Source organism: Triplophysa rosa, linkage group LG17 (genome assembly GCF_024868665.1).
Source record: "Triplophysa rosa linkage group LG17, Trosa_1v2, whole genome shotgun sequence".
Taxonomy (NCBI): domain Eukaryota; kingdom Metazoa; phylum Chordata; class Actinopteri; order Cypriniformes; family Nemacheilidae; genus Triplophysa; species Triplophysa rosa.
Genome location: NC_079906.1, coordinates 17,156,986 through 17,175,630, shown reverse-complemented (window position 1 = coordinate 17,175,630; position 18,645 = coordinate 17,156,986). Strand labels below are relative to the sequence as shown.

General features: G+C 36.8%; 1 protein-coding gene across 8 annotated transcripts in view; it reads right to left on the bottom strand.

The window, feature by feature from the left end:
• LOC130567820 (voltage-dependent R-type calcium channel subunit alpha-1E) overlaps nucleotides 1-18,645 on the bottom strand; it is a 101,111-nt gene that overhangs the window by 53,466 nt on the left and 29,000 nt on the right. For 7 of the 8 annotated variants that reach the window (XM_057356249.1, XM_057356248.1, XM_057356254.1 and 4 more), the window contains exons 3-5: nucleotides 7,863-8,128; nucleotides 1,343-1,449; nucleotides 899-1,038 (exon numbers count right to left, since the gene is read on the bottom strand). In XM_057356249.1, coding sequence (XP_057212232.1) covers nucleotides 899-1,038; nucleotides 1,343-1,449; nucleotides 7,863-8,128 — 513 coding nt within the window. Of the gene's footprint in view, nucleotides 1-898; nucleotides 1,039-1,342; nucleotides 1,450-7,862; nucleotides 8,129-8,393; nucleotides 8,743-18,645 lie in introns of those variants that run through there. The other variant, XM_057356255.1, reaches the window with a different exon arrangement.

Genomic DNA, 18,645 nt, shown 5'->3' with positions numbered 1-18,645 from the left:
TTATTTTTTTCCATAAATAACTATTATTAGTCACCCTTTATGGTTGTCAGTGGGGTTTGCAAATATTTAACTAATAAAAAGTATTAAAGGTGCCTATCAACTTTGACAACACAGTATTTTAATTATTTATCATTCCTTGAAATACTGTGAATTTGGACATCCGAGGTTTCGGAAGGACAGGGACAATATGTTTTTTCCTGTGATGATAATTTCCTCATGCCTTAAAATAGCCTGAATGTAACTATATTTTCGGCACCAAGTTTATACTTCATCCATCTATCACTCGGACAGCCTGATCCACTCGATCAACTATGTTGATGTCTCAAAACATATTAAAAACACCACACAGACAATAATCCAGTATTAACTTCAATGTTAAAAATGCCATTTGTTCACTCTCTGCACTGAAAGAAAAAAAAAACAGGTAAGGAACATAACAGCACTGATATGAATGGCCCCTGCTCCTCTCTCAGGATGGTAAATTGAGGTTTACTTTGGAAATGAAAGCAGCAGAAGTCATTCCCTTGAGGAGCACTCCTCTTGAAACTGCTGTTTTGACAGCGGTAAGGCAATATCTGTTCATCGGGATGGAGTGCTTGAAAAGTGCGGTTCATTTCGCCACTCAGTTTGGTCTGAGAGTTACCACATATGATTAAATGAAGGGTTTGCCTGCTAAAATAAGGTCCAGCAAATACCAGCAAATCCGGTGTCTAGCAACAGCACACAGGAGCAGAATGCTTGCAAAGCATTCTTTTTCCGGAGACATTTCTCCCAGTGGTGCAAAATGCTTACAAACTCCCAAATAAGCTAACTATTTTACCCGACAAAACCGTGCCAAAGGTAGAATGTAAGCCATGAAACAAAACTCCAAATCAAAGATAGAAAAGCTGTCACTTACCCGCTCAGGACGACAATGAAGTCCATGACGTTCCAGCCGTTCCTCAGGTACGAGCCTTTGTGGAATGCAAATCCCAAAGCAATGATTTTTATTCCAGCCTCAAAGCAAAACATTCCTATGAAGTAGGGCTCTGTTTTTTCCTAAAAATAAATAAATAAAGAGAATAAGAACTTTACCCTGATGTCTGCAATTATGCAACAACTGTGCTAAAGCAATTCCTGTGGTTTTAGCCACAAATAATGTTTAATTTAGTTAGGCCATGTCTTTTTTCAAACAAGCATTGCTCAGAGGTCACATAAAATACTAATTAATTAGCCTTAGAGAGTCAATAAAGAGAACTAAAGTCTGAATAAAGTCAAGAACAAAGAGCAAGAGGAAGTAAAGAACAGAAGAAAGAGAGAAGGGAGACAGAGAATTTGAGAATATATGTGTGTGTGTCCTCACAAGTCTCTTTGACATGGGCGTCTTGTCCTCTCCGGGCAGATGTTGCTCCAGGGCCAGAACAATGCAGTTGGCAATTATGGTGGCCAGGATCATGTATTCAAACGGAGTTGATCAGGAAGGTTAAGGAATCCACACACTTATACTTAAACATCCAAGTGTTTGCCCTGAGGTCATCTTGTGTTAATGTATTTCTAAACATTGAAGTTTGAACAGAATTGACCCGCAACATTTCATTCAAATCAAAGCTACTTACTCCAAGTTTACAAGATGTTCTCAGGACCCGTGATGACTGAGTTCACAGTCTGATTTGCATGGGTGCAGAAAAACGTTGGATTTTGAAGCGTGGGCACTGGCCATTTTCTGCCAGTATGTGTGTGTGTGGATGAAAAACAGTGTCAGTAAATAAAGGAGTACAAATCTGCTTAAGACAGTGAGAGATTTCAGTACAAATAGAACAGGCACTTGGCGGACAGATCTCTCGGGAAGTCTCTCTCTATTCGTTTTAATTACATTCAGCTCAGCTCAATAGACTTGAGTGGGTTGTACAACTGTAGTGTCAACTCGCAACATAATTTATCAATTAAATTATACAATTAAATTCAATATATTGTTGCCTTGGAATTATAAGGTTCTATCTGACATTTTTCTCAAATTAGTTATTCACATTCATATTCTGTGATTTTATCAAAAACTGCTCAAAACTGCTCAGAATGCAGAATTCCAAGGCGACAATATTTTCTAATGAATACTTTTCATAAAAACGGCTTTGATAAGGTTATGTTGGGGGGATATTAAAAAAAAAAAAGTTAATAAAAAAATAACCAAGTAAACAGAGACGATTGTAAACTGAACAGCAAACCAGGCACTATGGCAGGGGTGTTAAAGAACATGACATATGGACATTTCATAATAATCTTCTATCGAAAGATGAATAGATATGATACATTAATACAGATTCAATGTTTTCATCTAAGAACATTTGTTTTCTTTATTTACAGTAGACGACTTATTAAGGCAATCAAAAGAATTGAGAGTTTTCTCTTAAGGTCATATTGTTCTTTGATATTTCCAAATGACAAATTTGCATATATTTCATTAAATTGCCTTCAGTTTTACCTTACTATTAAATATTAAAGCAGCATTCGGATTCTGCTATTCTACAAAAAAACACAACAAACCGTTTGCTCTTAAAAGACGTACTGAGGTGTTGTTTTTTTCAAAATGCAGTCCTTGACCTAAAAATATATTTGACAGCACACTCACTGGCTCACTACAAGTTGTCAAAGATTAATCTGAAGTCACATAATGTACAGACACATCTTGGCTTTTATGAGATAAGATAGTGTTTAAAAAATACAAGGATAGAGACAGAGAGAAAAACTACAGTCATTACAGTGTAGAGCAAAGAGAGAGAGAGAGAGAGAGAGAGAGAGAGAGAGAGAAAATAGCGGTATCCGTGGCAACAGGCTCTCCTCTTTGCCATAAGTCAGTTCTCAGAGTTAATATGGTCTTTGGGCCATTAGTGCTGCTAAATGCTCATCAACACAAACATCCTTTCAGTGTATGAACTACATTTATATGTTTTATATACATATAAACATACATATATGTACATACAACGCATATATTACCAGACCAACTCCTAAAAACTGGTGCTGAATATTTCAGATACCAGACACAGGATCAGGAAAGTTTCTCTCTTCACAAACATCTAACTTTACTGTTCAACTCTGTCCCATATTTTATTTTTCGGTGTTTTACCGGAACACATTTTAAAAATAACCGTGTACGATTTTGCAATGAAATGTCATACGATTCACATTATGTAACATAATGTGTTTTTGGTTTTTGAGTGAAAGAAATGAATCGCATTTCAATCCATTGAAAGCCGGGTGGATGAGAGCAAGAGAATAGAGACAGAAATAGACAGATACAAAAATGATTATAGATAATAAAATGACGTCAGTGCAGCGCTTAATGTCAGAATGATGCATACACATTCATTTCACTTCTATAAATGTGATCAATTCAAGTCAAACAAAAGATTCAATGAGGAAAAAATTGATTATATCAAGAAATCTATCATCAGAGATAGATCACGGTCGACTCTGAGAGAGCAATCTAACCACCAGGCAGTTTTAAAAAGGGCAGATGAGGGCTGAATGTCAAGTTCACCCTCACAAAATCTATCATTATTTGCTATTATTGCCATAACCTTTATGAAATGGATGTTTACCAGCATTTTCGAAAGGCTGCATTACTTACAACAAGTCAAAAATATTCTCTAAATAGATTCTTGGATATTAGTTAACATTAACTTAATACATCTTTCTGGTCAACATCCATCATTTGGGGCGAAAATGAGCACATCTCGTAGAGTACATAATACATTATATATTAGAAAAGTAAACCGGGTAAATTTGGAGTTCATGTTGACTTTAAAGCTCTTGTTCCTCTGAGTGTTTTCCAAACCAGATTAAGGAAAAATGAAGAGGTCTTTACCATCTGCCCACTCCACTCATTTCCTCTATATCTCCTTTTCTCTAGGGGGAGTCGTAGGGCCAAGTGACAGGATCAATTATTGAGTACGCGTGAGCGCGGTAGGGTACTTCCTCCCTCCGCCACACAGTGGGGATCAAAAGGGCTAACAGCTGCGGATTTCCCACCGGCCGAGCAGCACAGTGGCCCGCTCGCTTGAGTCGCTTCATTAAGCTCCCGTCCCTCCAGCAGACACCATCGACCCGTTACATCCACCTGTCCACCTGACCCCACCGCTAAACTGTCATGATTGACCTAAACCTGCCCCACAAGACAAATCATGACATTATCAGAGCGTCTCCTCCAAAGTGTCCCCTCATGTGTTCTTCCCAAAAGGTTCGATCTTTTCCAGTTAAACCAAATGACTACATTGCTGACCCTCCTCCACAGCGTCAGCTCCAACATTCGAGTTGAAATCACGTGTCGAGCGGCACTTCAAACAAAGCCCTGCTAAATTACCGCTCTCACATGCAGGTTGTCAATGCACCGGCACACATGGCTTTCGAACATGCTGTTCTGCAAACCGGCATGACCTTCGGTTATGCCACAGGCATTTCTTGTGCGTTTATATTTGAGGGGGTTGCCTTTTTACTATAAATCTGTTATGGATTCAATTACAGTTTTTACAAGTTCAAGCTTCTAGAATGTATTTGAAGTGCGATGATATTTACAGTCTTCAATTAGAAATGACAAATCAGATTAAAACTTAACAGTATCATGTGGGTAGATATTTTATAAGAAAGTTTACGAAACAAGAAACAAGATCTGTGTGCAAAAAAAAAATGTGACATGCAAATGCTGTACTTTCCAAACCACAGAACATTGTGTGGGAGACATGTGTCTAAAATATACTGAATGTATATTGTTCAGTTTTAAAGCAATATATATTTCATCACATTTCTGAATTACAGGGATCTGTCAAAACTAGTACAGTAAGTGCGGTGGCTTCACAATAACCTTTGTGAAACCATGACAACCCAACAAGTGATTTTCCTAATGATGTCATGATTGACCTACGTAATTCAACAGCATCTAAAAAAACACTCAAAAGCATTTCGAAATGACTGACGTGGGAGCATGTGTATCCTTAGGAGGATCAGAATAGCTCTTGTACCTATGTCCTCACGGTAGATGTGATTTACAACACAGATTCTTACTGAGGAATATTTTAGGTGTAAACAGTTAAACAGTATTTATTTTAAACTTTTTAAATGTATGAAATGAATTACAGTTATTACATAATATATTACTTATGTCCTCGGCCGTCTTTATATTTCATGTAATGCATTCCAAGACTGCAGCCTACAGAAGGGATGCATGTGACATTGTCTCAAAATCTGGAGGAAACAAGTGTCTTAAGGCTAAAATACACTACAAGACTTTTGCTCAGATTTTCAGTCTGGACTTGTTGCAGAAAGTCTGTGCCACTGATTTGGTCAGTTAGTGTGTTTCTATCTAAAACTTTCAAAACGTCTGCAAGTGTATGATGTCTAGTTTAAAAAAAATCTTTCCGGATTTAAAAGTCTTGTAGTGTATTCCAGCCACTAGGAAACAGCATAATTGAGATCTTTCGAATTTGACCTTAAAAAATTCTTCATGCAGGTGTGAATCAGTGTAAAGACAAAGAATACTGGAAACTGATTATCACTAGATAATAATGCTTTTAAAAAACAAAAATGTACAATTTTACACCAATTACACTTGTAATTTCATTCTAGAATTTTGCTCTTCACATCATCAAAATCCCTCATATAAACATTTGTACAATACGTTGGTTATTGATTAGCTCTTATCGGGCATCATATGGCACTTACTGACATCAAATCTGAACTATAATGAGTCCATAACATACATTTAACTACACTGTTAATCTTTCTTCGTAGTACACTGTAATATTCCTCCCATAGGGACATGTTTCTCTCCGTTTACTACGGGACAGATTGCAGTTGCATTTGTTCTGGGGCAATGCCAAGTAATTACAGCACCATTAGCAGGGCATTTGTCTCTTCAGCTCCCCGAAGCTCTCAGTCTAAGAGATGTGTGACCATATGCCTCAAATCTGCCTAAAGTGATGGTGGACACTGACACCTGCATTATGAGCACAGGAGAGCTACAGATAGATGCTATAATTGAATTTAACATGCAGACGCACGCACGCTCGCACTCTGAGTCACGCGCTCCTGAATAAAAAAGGTAAAGCACAAAAGAAGTATCAATCAACATGGACGGGCAGGTATCCATGATATCACTCCCCTGAATTGTTCTCCTTTCATTGGGCTGCTATACAGCTTGTAATATTCAGCACATTGGTTTCTTGAAACAGGCATCAGTATAATAAAAAAAACGTTGGTCACATGATCATTGCATACACCGGATCTAATTATGTCTCTCCCCTCTGGAATTAGAAATAAGGGAAATGGTATTTGGCTCAAATAAAGAATTTTAGCCAATTGAAAACAGAAATAAACATACGCAGACACGTTTTGGAATGACGGTCTTCTCTGTAACTGACGCCTCTGTCGAAGGCTCAGATTGGTTCACACTTTACAGCCCTCGCCTGCATAGTGTGAGAAGTTTCTGTTTTTAGCATGTATACTCATTTGGCATTTCAGAGAAAAGGAAAGATGTTCGTTTATAGATTTCTCAACAAATTACAGCTTTCACTGATTTAGATTTAACATCAACTTATGTTGGCCCAACATTTCTTTACTCAGAGGTAAGTAATAAGAAATAGGTCACCTTTAAAATAGAAATTCTGTCATTATTTACACTACCACTTGTCATTTCAAACCTGTATGATTTTCTATCTTCTGCAGAACACAAAGACATTTTGAACAATCCTGGTAACAGAAAACCGTTGGTCCCCATTGCCTTGCATTGGTTTTGTGTCTATACAATAGAAGTCAATGGCGACCGATGGTTTTTGGTTACCAACATTTTTCAAATCTTCTTTTGTGTTTTGCAGAGGACAATCAAACAGGTTAAAAATGACAACAGGGTGCATAAATGATGACAGAAATTTTATTTTGAAGGTGAACTATTCCTTAAACAAACACAGACTAGAATAATCTACTTTTAAGTGTATGATTGAAGTCATCTAAAGTGAATGTTTCTCCATGCACATGCTATGTGATACACTACACTCATAATAATTCTTACCATCCTCTGCCAATAATTAATATAATTAGATGGTAAACCACAGCACTACAGTATGTCTGGCCTTTATAAGAGGACACTCTGCTACAACATTAAACAATAACCAACAGTTGTTCCTGTGTTGCGCACCTGTGACGAATACAGCCTTATCATCTTCATCTTATTTGCATCAAAGCCTTTTTTAAATAGCTCTGTGTCACTTTGAAGTTTAGAATCATTTCAATGTAGCCAAACTCCTCCTGTGGGGTATCATAGTAAATCAAAAAATAGTTTTTAATCATCAGTTACTCACATAGTGAGATTTATTTTCCTTTATTTTGATTCATGCATTTAAAATGCTAAAACCACAAAGACATTACAGTAGGTCACTATCATTTTACCAGGATTAATAGCATATGTTTTACACTTCTTGCACTACTTTAACTGAACACATGATAAAAATATCCCTGTGTAACCAAATTAAAGATTTAAAATATATATGTTACCTCTTTAGACTTTGTGAGTCTACTGGAATGCCGCTGTCCATGGTGCTGAATGCACGTCATTCGGTTATGTGGCGTAAAAGGACATTACGTGCGTTTGAAAAGTAAAAAAACAACCTTCAACTTTGTATGTTATGTAACAACAATTTCCAGAAAATAAGGGATTGTCTGGAGACTTGAAATTATAGTACAATTGGGCATGAGCAAACACTGTACAGTTTTTTTTAAAGAAAACAGAGGTGCATGTGCTTCTTTAAAAACATGTTGATAACACGCTGTCAACACTGTGTGTGTGCGTGTGTCGTGAGTTAGGGCGTGTTTTACCGTTTCGACAAAAGGATATGGCCACTCTATTATCTTCTTGGCATACTTTCTAACGACGTTGTCCTCTCCGAAGATAAAGAGCGATCTGTTAACAGTAAAGCAGTTCTGTCGGACTGGTATGGGGTTGTACAGGGCCATGGTTCGGGCTCGCTGCGCTTTGGTCTGTTTGAAGGCTGGTGAAACTCCACCTGTGGATACCGCGGGAGCCTCCCGGTTCCGATTGCGCTCCGATCCCCCATCCCCGGCTCCCAGCAAACCGGGAACATCGTCTCCGAACCGAGCCATTCTGTGTGGGGCAGAAACAGCGAAAGCTTAGCCCGTTTGTAAACAGGGCTGTGTGTATTTCAGCGTACTGAACAGATGCAAAAAAGTGAGATCACATCCACTTGGTGAAACGCAAAGAGTCATCCAAACTGCAAGAGTTTGTCACAGGTTGGGTGTTTTCCTTTTTATGATAACGACGGAGTAAATAAACGACCGTATCCTCCAACCGAGCGCAACACGTAGCTTACTCCATCAGACATCCCTAAAAACAACTGAAGTAGCATTACCTGAAAGTAAAATAGGGAATAAAAGCGTTTTTAATCCCAATATCCAGTCGTACATCCCATGAATGACTCTTTTCAGATGAACAGAATCAGCACTGTCTTTGTTTTTTTTCTTACTAAAACACAATGACAAAACTAAAAAGCCATTTTCGACTGCTGTCTAGTTTCCTTCGTTCCTTCTTCAACCTATGCAATGTTTGTTGGATATTTTTCCGAGCATCAAACACAGTGCTCTACAAGCTCCATCTTCAATGTGTGTGTGCTGTGCTGCGCGAAGAGGCGCGCGTGTGGTTAGTTTAAGCTTTGCACGCGCACCTGGCCGCCCCTCACCAAAGCGCGAATGTGTCTGAGCGCGCGTTGGATTCTCCGCGCACTCCGACTGTTATTTGCAGCGTGAGTCTGAAAAGCTGTTATACATATGCCCATCGAAAAGGCTGCTTTATGCCATTATATAAATCCCTCTAATTGATAGTATTAACTAAATAAATGTATTTTTAAACATTCACTTCGTTAAAGGTTTGCTATAAGAATCAGCCAATCGTTAGGTTTAACGGCAGTAAACATGCTGGCAGATTACAATTCGTTACTACAAATTACCTTAGTTTACTACGAATATAAATTGTGGTAAGACTTACCACAAATAAGCTTTATTAAAATAAAACAAAAAAAACTATGGCTACTTAAACTATGACTAATTTATTTTAATATTTATTTATTAATTTTGTGGTGTAAACCACAAAACAATATCTTGCCTGCGAGGAAAAAGAAAGATTAGATGAGTTTACGTTGAGTTTATTTTACGTCACGAATATTCACGGCCCTGTTTACATTCTTTGCAGGCTCTGAAAGATGCATTTTCCAGAGAAATGAGTTTGCGAAATCTTTCATCAAAATGTAATAACTTCCACGTCAACGATTTTCCTTTTTAACTGACCTCACCAACCCCTTTTACTTTTTAACCACTCCCTCCAACCACACAATAAATGGTGACAACTCTAAAACATCCAATACATTTTCTAATGGATTTTAAATGTCTCGCACTATATGTTCTCCTTTCTTGTGACTTTTTAGAGCAAGAGTGTTAGAAGAATATTAATGCAAGCAAGTACACATGTATCACCCACAATAGACACTTGTACCCATTCATTTAATGCAACAGGAGAAAAAAAACCTCTATACTAGCTTGCTTTGAGTTTAAAGATGACTTATGTTTAAAAGTCGCCGCTCCAGCACACGTATAAATTCTACTGCCAACCCATGCGTGCAGTACTGGAGCCGTTTGACACAAAGAAACAGGACATGATCAGTTGAACAATCTTTCTGGAGTTGAATGATGTTTCTGAAGCTTAAATGTAGGCTACACACGTCTTTTAAAGCGCAGTGAACTCGAATTGTACACTCCTAAAACATGGCATCATCATTGATAATATTTACATTTATGCATTTGGCAGACGCTTGTAACCAAAGCGACTTACATTGCATTGTACTATACATTTGTTTCTGACTATGTGCAATCCCCTGGGATCGAACCCATGACCTTGGCGTTGCTAGTGCCATGCTCTAACCACTGAGCCACAGGAAAGCTATATGATATGATGTATGACACCAACTTTTTTGTCAGTGGTGCCTGTTAATGTCACTTGGAACATGTTCCTGTTAATACTTACAATCAGACTTCCTACTTCTTTGACAAATCAATTATTTAGTTTCTACTGTATATTTATTGTTTATCATGTTTACTGTTTACAGATTGTTCTTTGTCTTTTCTGTAGTGTTAATTGCAGACCTGGTCAAACCACATCTTGTACTGTATTTGACAATAAACCAAATCAAAATACATTATTATTTACACAGAGTGAATAAACTGTTGCTTTGCTACTAATTAACAAAAGACCAACCAAAAACACAACATATAAAAACATAACCAAATAATAAACGCATTTGCATCACATTAGTCTCAAACCAAATGTGAGGCCAGAGAGTGACGTATAAAATGAATGAAGAGAACAGTTAAGGCCAGAACGGACCTGCTAATAGTAGTCAATTACAAAAATAGAGATCTCAAGCAGAGTGGGAAAAAACAGATGCAGCTATTAATGATGATGTAAACTGCAAGAGACCAATGACCCAGTGGATGGTTCCAGACTGAGGTTATCATCAACAGAACATCACTGCAGGATGATTGAAATTAGACATCTTTCTTCTCTCTCTCCTCCTAAAAGCAATTAAAAACATGATTCAGAAAACAGAAAATTTAATTTGGAAACAGTGTAACATGTGAAATAGTATTTTTTAATTAATAGCTCTGTCTGAGCATCTCTGAACCCCTTCGATACCCCGATTAGAGTTAGTACACCTCACTGAAGCTGAGATGAAAAGGTGAGGAAGAAGACTTCACCAGGTGCCCTATATTGAGAACTACTATAAATAAGACGGAGCGAGCTCGCACAGACACACGAAAAAACGCTCAGTCTCCCTCTGGAGCTGCCAAAGTCCATTCTCAATGGCCAATTATGCCACACGATCTCAAAGTATAGTTCTGCTCCACAAAGGGGGTGGAAAGAAGTGTGTGTGTATGTGTGTCCAAAGCTGACAGAGTAAGAAAAATTGTTAGTGTGAATGTGTGTCACAGAGAGAGAAAGACAATAGAGAACAGAGAAAAGGGAGTGACTCCTGTAGCATATGCATTCATCACACGTCAACACGTTTTCATAATAATCTCTTGAATAAGCCTTATGGAAAGCATGAGAGGGGTCCGAGCAGCAGTCGTTTAGTTCTCTTTTCAATCGGGGGATAAGATATGCAAGCAGACATCTAAAAGACATTGTTATGATAACATAAAAAATATGTATCTCTCATCAGATTTTGTACATAAATGCGTCTTCACATGCAATGGTGATTCTCCTTTATCCAGGAAGGTCTGTGTTTGATCACACGCTAAATTAATTTGACAATTCTTTTAGCGCTTAATCCGATATAAATCTGTGAACCCTGACCTCTCCGTTTAAGCCTTTTATTTCCCGCTAATTAAAAGCTATCTAAAAGACATGACCCTGTGAAACATCTCTGCTCCCACATAATGCAGTGTCCTTGTCATCCTAATAGTGGTCTCCATGGTGACTGTACACCCTTGAATTTCTAATCCGCTCCTCCCGTTGTTGGTTGTACAGGGTTAGCTCACCAACCGACACCTTTCCCAGCTGTGATCTTTCAAATAGACAGCCAAACACAGAGCTCTCCTGCTGCATTGCCCCTCAAATCCACAGACACTTAGTGGGTTTGCTATAGACGCTCAATCAAATTGAAATGCCCATTTGAAATCTATTCTGTGGACAGTATATCCAAATTGTTAAGCACTGCCCAAACTATCCAAATGCACATGATGCATTTCTCACAAATAGTGCAGCAGCATCTAGTCAGTGCTTTGACACAAAGTGATATAAAGAACCAAATATATTTTCGCACCTAAACAATAATTTAGAACAAGGAGGTTTTAGCGGCATCTAGAGGTGAGGTTGCGAATTGCAACCAACGGCACACTCCCCCCTTTCAAAGCAACACCGCGGCTGACAGAACTAAATTGTCGTAGCGTTTTCGCTTCTTTGCCGAAGAAGATTACGTATTTACGAAAACACGCTCTGTAGAGCAGTTTGTCCATTTAGGGCTACTGTAGAAACAACATGGCGAAGTCCATGTAAGGGGACCCGCGGTGTATGTAGATAGAAATAGCTCATTCTAAGGTAATAAAAACAAAACACTTCATTACGTAAGCTCTTTGTACACCTCTGAACACAGTTATATATATTATAATGCATTTCTGTCAGTAGATCCTCCAAAACATCGGACCTTTAGGAGTCTGTACAATTCTTTGACAGCACAAATGGGCCATGAGCAAATGGATACCTAGTGTACTTTATTACAGTCTTCAAGGAGAAATTGTGTTATATGTATTAACAGTTTAGCCTAAACTGAGAGATGTCAAACTTACATGCTCTCATTTTTTACATCCTCTGAATGTATATTATTGACTTAAACACATAACCTTTCATCTTTTTATCAATTGTAATACATTAATAGTTATTATTAATAGTTAACCTACTTGTATTTCTTTTTGGTGCCTTAAGCTACATTTATACAATGTCTGTAAATACTGCACATCTCTTGAAACTTTGAAATAGCTCATAGGGAATCAAACCTGTAGGTTCAATTCCCACGTAACACACACACACTAATCAAATATATGCTCTAGCTTGAATGCACTGTAAGTCGCTTTGGATAAAAACATTTAAATGCGTAAATGTGTAAATGTAAGAGACACCCCGCTCTGGCAACAATGAAACTCTTTCTTTTGCACAATGAGTCTGGGTACCTTTCAAAATAATCACCTCAGAAATGTCACCACAAGCTCCATCGAGAGCACTAAATAAAGCCCATCTATGGGATCGTTGCGGCATCTCAACCAAGCCCTAATTCAAGCGATTTGGCTTGTGATTTTCTGTGCTCTGTTACCTAGCAACAGCCTCGTCCTCCCATCTCAAGCAACTGGGCTGTAACCAACTCAGGCTTACATAAACCACATATTCAGACAATGAGCTCAATTTTATTTTTGTGTACGATTATTGATTGTCACTTGGAAGATGGCTGTGCGTTCGGTTCAGATCTGAATAAACATATAAATGTGTGTTTGCATTCATGAGATGCCAGAGGTTGATGTCACACACTCTAGTTGTCACATTCTTAAGCACTGATGCAGAAGAATCTAATTACACAGAGCAAGAGGAAAGACTAGCAATAACATCATTAAACAAGATAATAACTGTTGTACACAGCGAGGACATCATCTGCAAAACATATAATCATATGACAGCTGCAATCTTTAGATGAAGTGATGTTTATAATATTCAAGCCCAAGGAAGTTTTCCCTGCTTTCTCCCAATTAATAGAAAAACATGTCACGGGTAAGTGCAAGATCGAGCTCAAAACTGTAAAGCAAAACCATTCTCATACAAATAAAAGCAAAAACCATTCCTCCACACAATGGACTCAACTATTAAGAAAACACACAACCAATGAAAGACAAAATATTTAGACATTATCATTGTATATCATATCTCACATTGTATGCTATATAATAATATATATTACTAGAAAATGCTGGCTGATTATTACTTACAAAATGAAAATGTTTTCATGAAGTTACAATGGCTATATTACACTTCATTGCACTTCATGTTACAAAATGTGTTACACATACAAAATCATTTTACTGCCCACATTTGCAATATGGGGATCATTTCAATAATTGCCAATGTTTGACGTGTATTTTTCTGCTATTTTTGGCATGTGAGACACCTGTTACTCTTTGTTGTGCGTTTGAATTGTTTCTGTGTTTGAAATGGTGTGAGCTGGTCTCAGTAGACGCATGCATGGCTCCATCTAGTGGTAGAAGTTTGAAACAATAGAGTAAAAAGAAAATCCTTGAAACTACCCAGTATCATGGTAATGGCATTGTACTTTTTGATGAACCCTAGAGTATAAGCACTATATGAATTACAGAATTATTCAGAATCCTTTTTCAATTTGTATTTGTACAGTATCATTGTTTTACCATACCCTACCATTCCCTCACTGTACCATGTTACCTCCACAGTATTTATAAGGACAGATTCTTAAACATTCAATAATGACAGTTAAATAAATAATAACTTTCAACACAAAAACTAAGGATTTCCAGACTTAAACCTAATTTATCTTTTAGCATCTGTTCAACTACGTGAAAAAAAATGAACGACTAATAAAAATCTGCAATTCTAATAAGCTCTAACAAGCTTGCCAGATCTTTTGATCAAAGCCATAGCACGGTCACTCTATTTCTGTTATTAAGCAATCCATCGCAATACTGTGCTGATTATTACATTAAAGTTAAATGAATGTAGTTATGCGTAATGGCATCTAGAAAGAATATCAATACTGTACAGAGCAGTGTTGTAAATTATACTTCCAGTACAGTGACCAGTCCCAGTGAAAGACGGCTCTGGCAGGGCTTACCGGAGGTTTAAAACCCATATGGCAGAGGAGGATGGATGGCAGGTCTGGCTCTCACCCCGTTGGCAGATAAAAAGGTGATAGGGGGATGGATTTAGGATAAGGACAGATGGGGCTGTGGAAAAGGAACCTGGAAGTGTTGTGCACATGTAAATGTTCAAGGGGTATGGGAGGGTGGGAAAAACTATAGAAGTATATATCTTATATATATACATATCTCTTAGTTGTATAGGAACACGCACACACACACACACACACACACACGCACACACACACACACACACACACATACACACACACACACACACTGATGCATGTGCATGAGGTTTAGATTGACTAAGAAGAGTTAAAGCAGATTTTGTTTATGATACCTACCAAAAAAATGAATTAAAAACAGGTTTTATCATTTTATCATACACAATATCTTAACACACTTTTTAAAAACAACAAATTAAGCAGACAGCTTAATAAATACGATAAAAATGCTCCAAATTCCCATCATCACTAAAATCACCTGAACTAAGATAAAATAAAAATAGGATAAAACATTTAAAAATATATATAATATAAAAATAATTAAGTCTTTACAATGTTGCTACAACTTGTTCAACCGAGTATAGTATGGACCACTATTTAACGCATTTTTGTCCTTTCTCGATGTCCACAGTGTCTTAAAATGTGAACGTGAACATTCTTCCAAAATGCAGCATTTGCATAAAGCACAAGGGGGCGCTGATGAGCCGTAATCCTGCTGAGAGGATGCAGGTGCGCTATGCTTTCATGAAATGCACATATGAGCTCTCTCCATCTCTCATTGAACTAAAAAACAAACGTTACTCACCACATACAGCAATTACTATGGTCTCCCAATAGATGTATGAAGAGGCAAGATGATATAGTATCCACAAAGAACAAGCAACACACAATCTTTCACTTGCCTGTTGCGTTGTTGTGCATCCCAGGTGAACAACAGGTAGGTCAGCCACATTAGTTACGATCTCATTTGTGATGACTATTCAAGAAAAAGCACCATAGCCATTTTTAAAAATCGTACACCAGACCAAAATAAGGTTAATGCTAAGCTTTCTTCCAACATATGTCAGAAGAGACCGTTTCACCGGTATGCAGAGGGTTTCCGGACGCCTGTTACCTTTGATATTTAAATGTGGTGTGAATGATTCCACAGCAAAGGAAAGATCTGACATTCATCTGGCCTGCTGTATTCTCACCACTTTTATCATTGCTGCTAAAAAGGTCCTCTCACCCCCTTCATATCCATCTCTCCATACAACTGCCCCAAGCTCGTCTTTATACTTCATCGTAAGCTACCCAGCACCAAATGGTTCTTTAACAGTAGTTATTAAGTAGAGACAACACGGAACCAAGACTTGTTTATCATAAAAAAATCTAACATTAAAATGTTTTCAAATGAACACAGATTGAAAAAAACAACAATAAAAATAAAAAAATTACAGAATGTTACTGTTATTTTTAACAGATTTTTCCCGTATAATGTCCAAAAAGAATATTTTTTTAAGATTTATTAACAGATCTTTCACGTATTTTTTAAATACGGTCAAAAAATGTTTGTTTTTACAGTATATTTCTGAAATATGGTCAAAAACCATTAAATTACAGAAAAAGAGCAAATTTACAAGGAAAACTGACAAAACCATGTAATTTTACAGGAAAAACTGTTATTTTATGGAATATTTCTGGTGCCCCAGCTGCCAGAAAATGTTTGTTTTTTTACAGGATTTTTTACCATGTTCATTATTAAGGTCAAGTATGTAAATAATGTGAATGCATAAACAGCAGCATGATTTACACAGAACAAATGCTGAGCTAAAAAATGTATTAGTATTAGCCATGTTAACTTATACAAGAGTAAAAATAATGTTTGGAATAGAATAGAATAGAATCCACATCATGAATCATAATGTTGTTCATTCTAAGCTTGCATGCAGCAGTATTAATTTATTTAATGTGTGTCTACTTGAAATTTGAATGGATTTTGATTGGCTGTTTTTGTGATGACAACGATTTCGTTCCTCTTTATTATCATTATAGTTGTGGACTCATATTTACTGTATATATTTTTTTTTATAGTTATTGTCCTTGGTGTGAACGGTCCATAAAAATGCACTGCACTACACTAATACCACATCATTCTTGTTCAGTTATTACAGTTTTTCTCGATTGCTAACACACAATTCATGAAACAATTCATCATTTTCTGACAACTATAAACACATTCTCAGAACAATACACCAACTTGTACAAACCCAACACACAAACAGCTTCAATTTGCATATGTTTAACCATGTTCTCATTCAGAAAACACAAACACACAATATAATGAACTGAAGTGTCAAGACGTAAACTCAAATAGAACACATTTATCCACCAGTAAACATTTAGTGGCAAAACTGATGACACACCAATCAGAATCTCAGGATAATATCAATAGGAGCACATGTAATTGTGCATCCTAGAATCATCTACTGGGCTTTATACTACTTACTGTAAACATACAGTATAATTACACTACACACTTTATATGAGAGATATGTCACTATTCTGTATCCAGAACTGTAAAACTGTAAACTGTAGCACGTGTACACCCTCAAATTTGTGATTGTCAAGTTTACAAATGTGCATTTGTAGCTTTTTTTACCTTTTCCGTATTTTTGCTGAAAATAGTATACTTTTACTAAATTGGGCCAAAGGTGCAGAGGATGCCATATTTTTTTACATTGCCTCCTATTGACAAATCGCTTCACTGTTTTGTTTCTCTTATCTTCTCTGTCAGTCGCTTTGGATAAAAGCATCTGCTAAATGCCTGAATGTAAATGTTATTTGTGCAGTTGTATACTGTATTGTGTTGCATGACCAGTTCATATTGTTCTTTGGTTTTTGAACTTTTCTTGTCTTGTAAGATCATCTTCATACTTGACAGTAGTGTAATGTTTTATTTTTTTCTAAAGCTCATTCTTGCATTTTGCTCTATGTGCACTCTTTTATGTTGTATATTCTAATAAACACTAAGCTGTCAAATTATTCTTGAATCACAATAAGAGGTTTTAGTAACAGTTTTTTGAATTTATCTCACCAGTGTCTAAGACTATGTTGTATGTGGGTGTGTTTGAGGGCTTGTGTGTCATATCTGGGGGAAAAGTTTGTTTGAATGGTTTTTAGAAGAGAGCTTCATTTTGACCTGAAAATAGGATGTTTGGGGAATTGGGTGAGATGTTATGGATTTGTGTTTACTGTTTTGAGAATACGAGGCATAATTTCAAGAAATGTGTTTAAGCAATCGAGAAAAACTGTAACATAACCTTTCATGACAGCAAGAAGAAATAATTTTGTCTTGACTGTTGAATCACTTTTCAATTAAAATGTGAACTACATCAATGAACAACATTAACGAGTGAACGGACCTATCTTTTTTAATAAAATGCTATAATGGGGGGAAATATCAATTAGACAACCCAATAGACTAAAGGATGCATGTGGGAGTAGCTCCGCTTTTGTTATTGTACATTATGTCCTACTGGCTGAAGAACACCTTCTATGTAATTCAACCTACACAATGACTTCCCATTATTACATGAATCATTGATCCGTTCGAAGATTTCAATATCTTTGGATTCCAAATTTATCACGCATCAAGAAAATTAGCACTTTTTACCAAGCAATAATTATCTGACAAAAATTAAAAGGCGAATGAAAATTTGTTGCAATACTGTAATATTAAAAATCAATTATTACAAAAAAGACGGCAGAAGATTTCCTAACTGCCAATCTTTTTTTTTGAAAACTGACAAAATTTACAGCAAAATTTACAATAAAGTGCTTTCATCAAACAAAGTGACTGACATGTTATTTCATGCCTTTGCCAGCAGCGGCTTTCATATTATCAATAAATCTGGGTCATAAATAATTAAAAACACACAGACTGTGTGGTGGAGTACAACAGTCCCGTCAGGCTGCCGTGAAAGGACATATTTCACATGTTGGTCCTCTGAGTCCGAATCTATTAAAGCTAAAACAACATTACGATGAGAGCCGCAGTACAGAATGAACTCAAATGACAGAGGAAAAGAAAACGTAAATAAAAATGAACATTTTCCCTGGAGTGTGGATTCTTTAACAGGTATATGAGTAAATTTCTTTCAATCTACCTACAGCAGCAAACGAAGCAAATTTT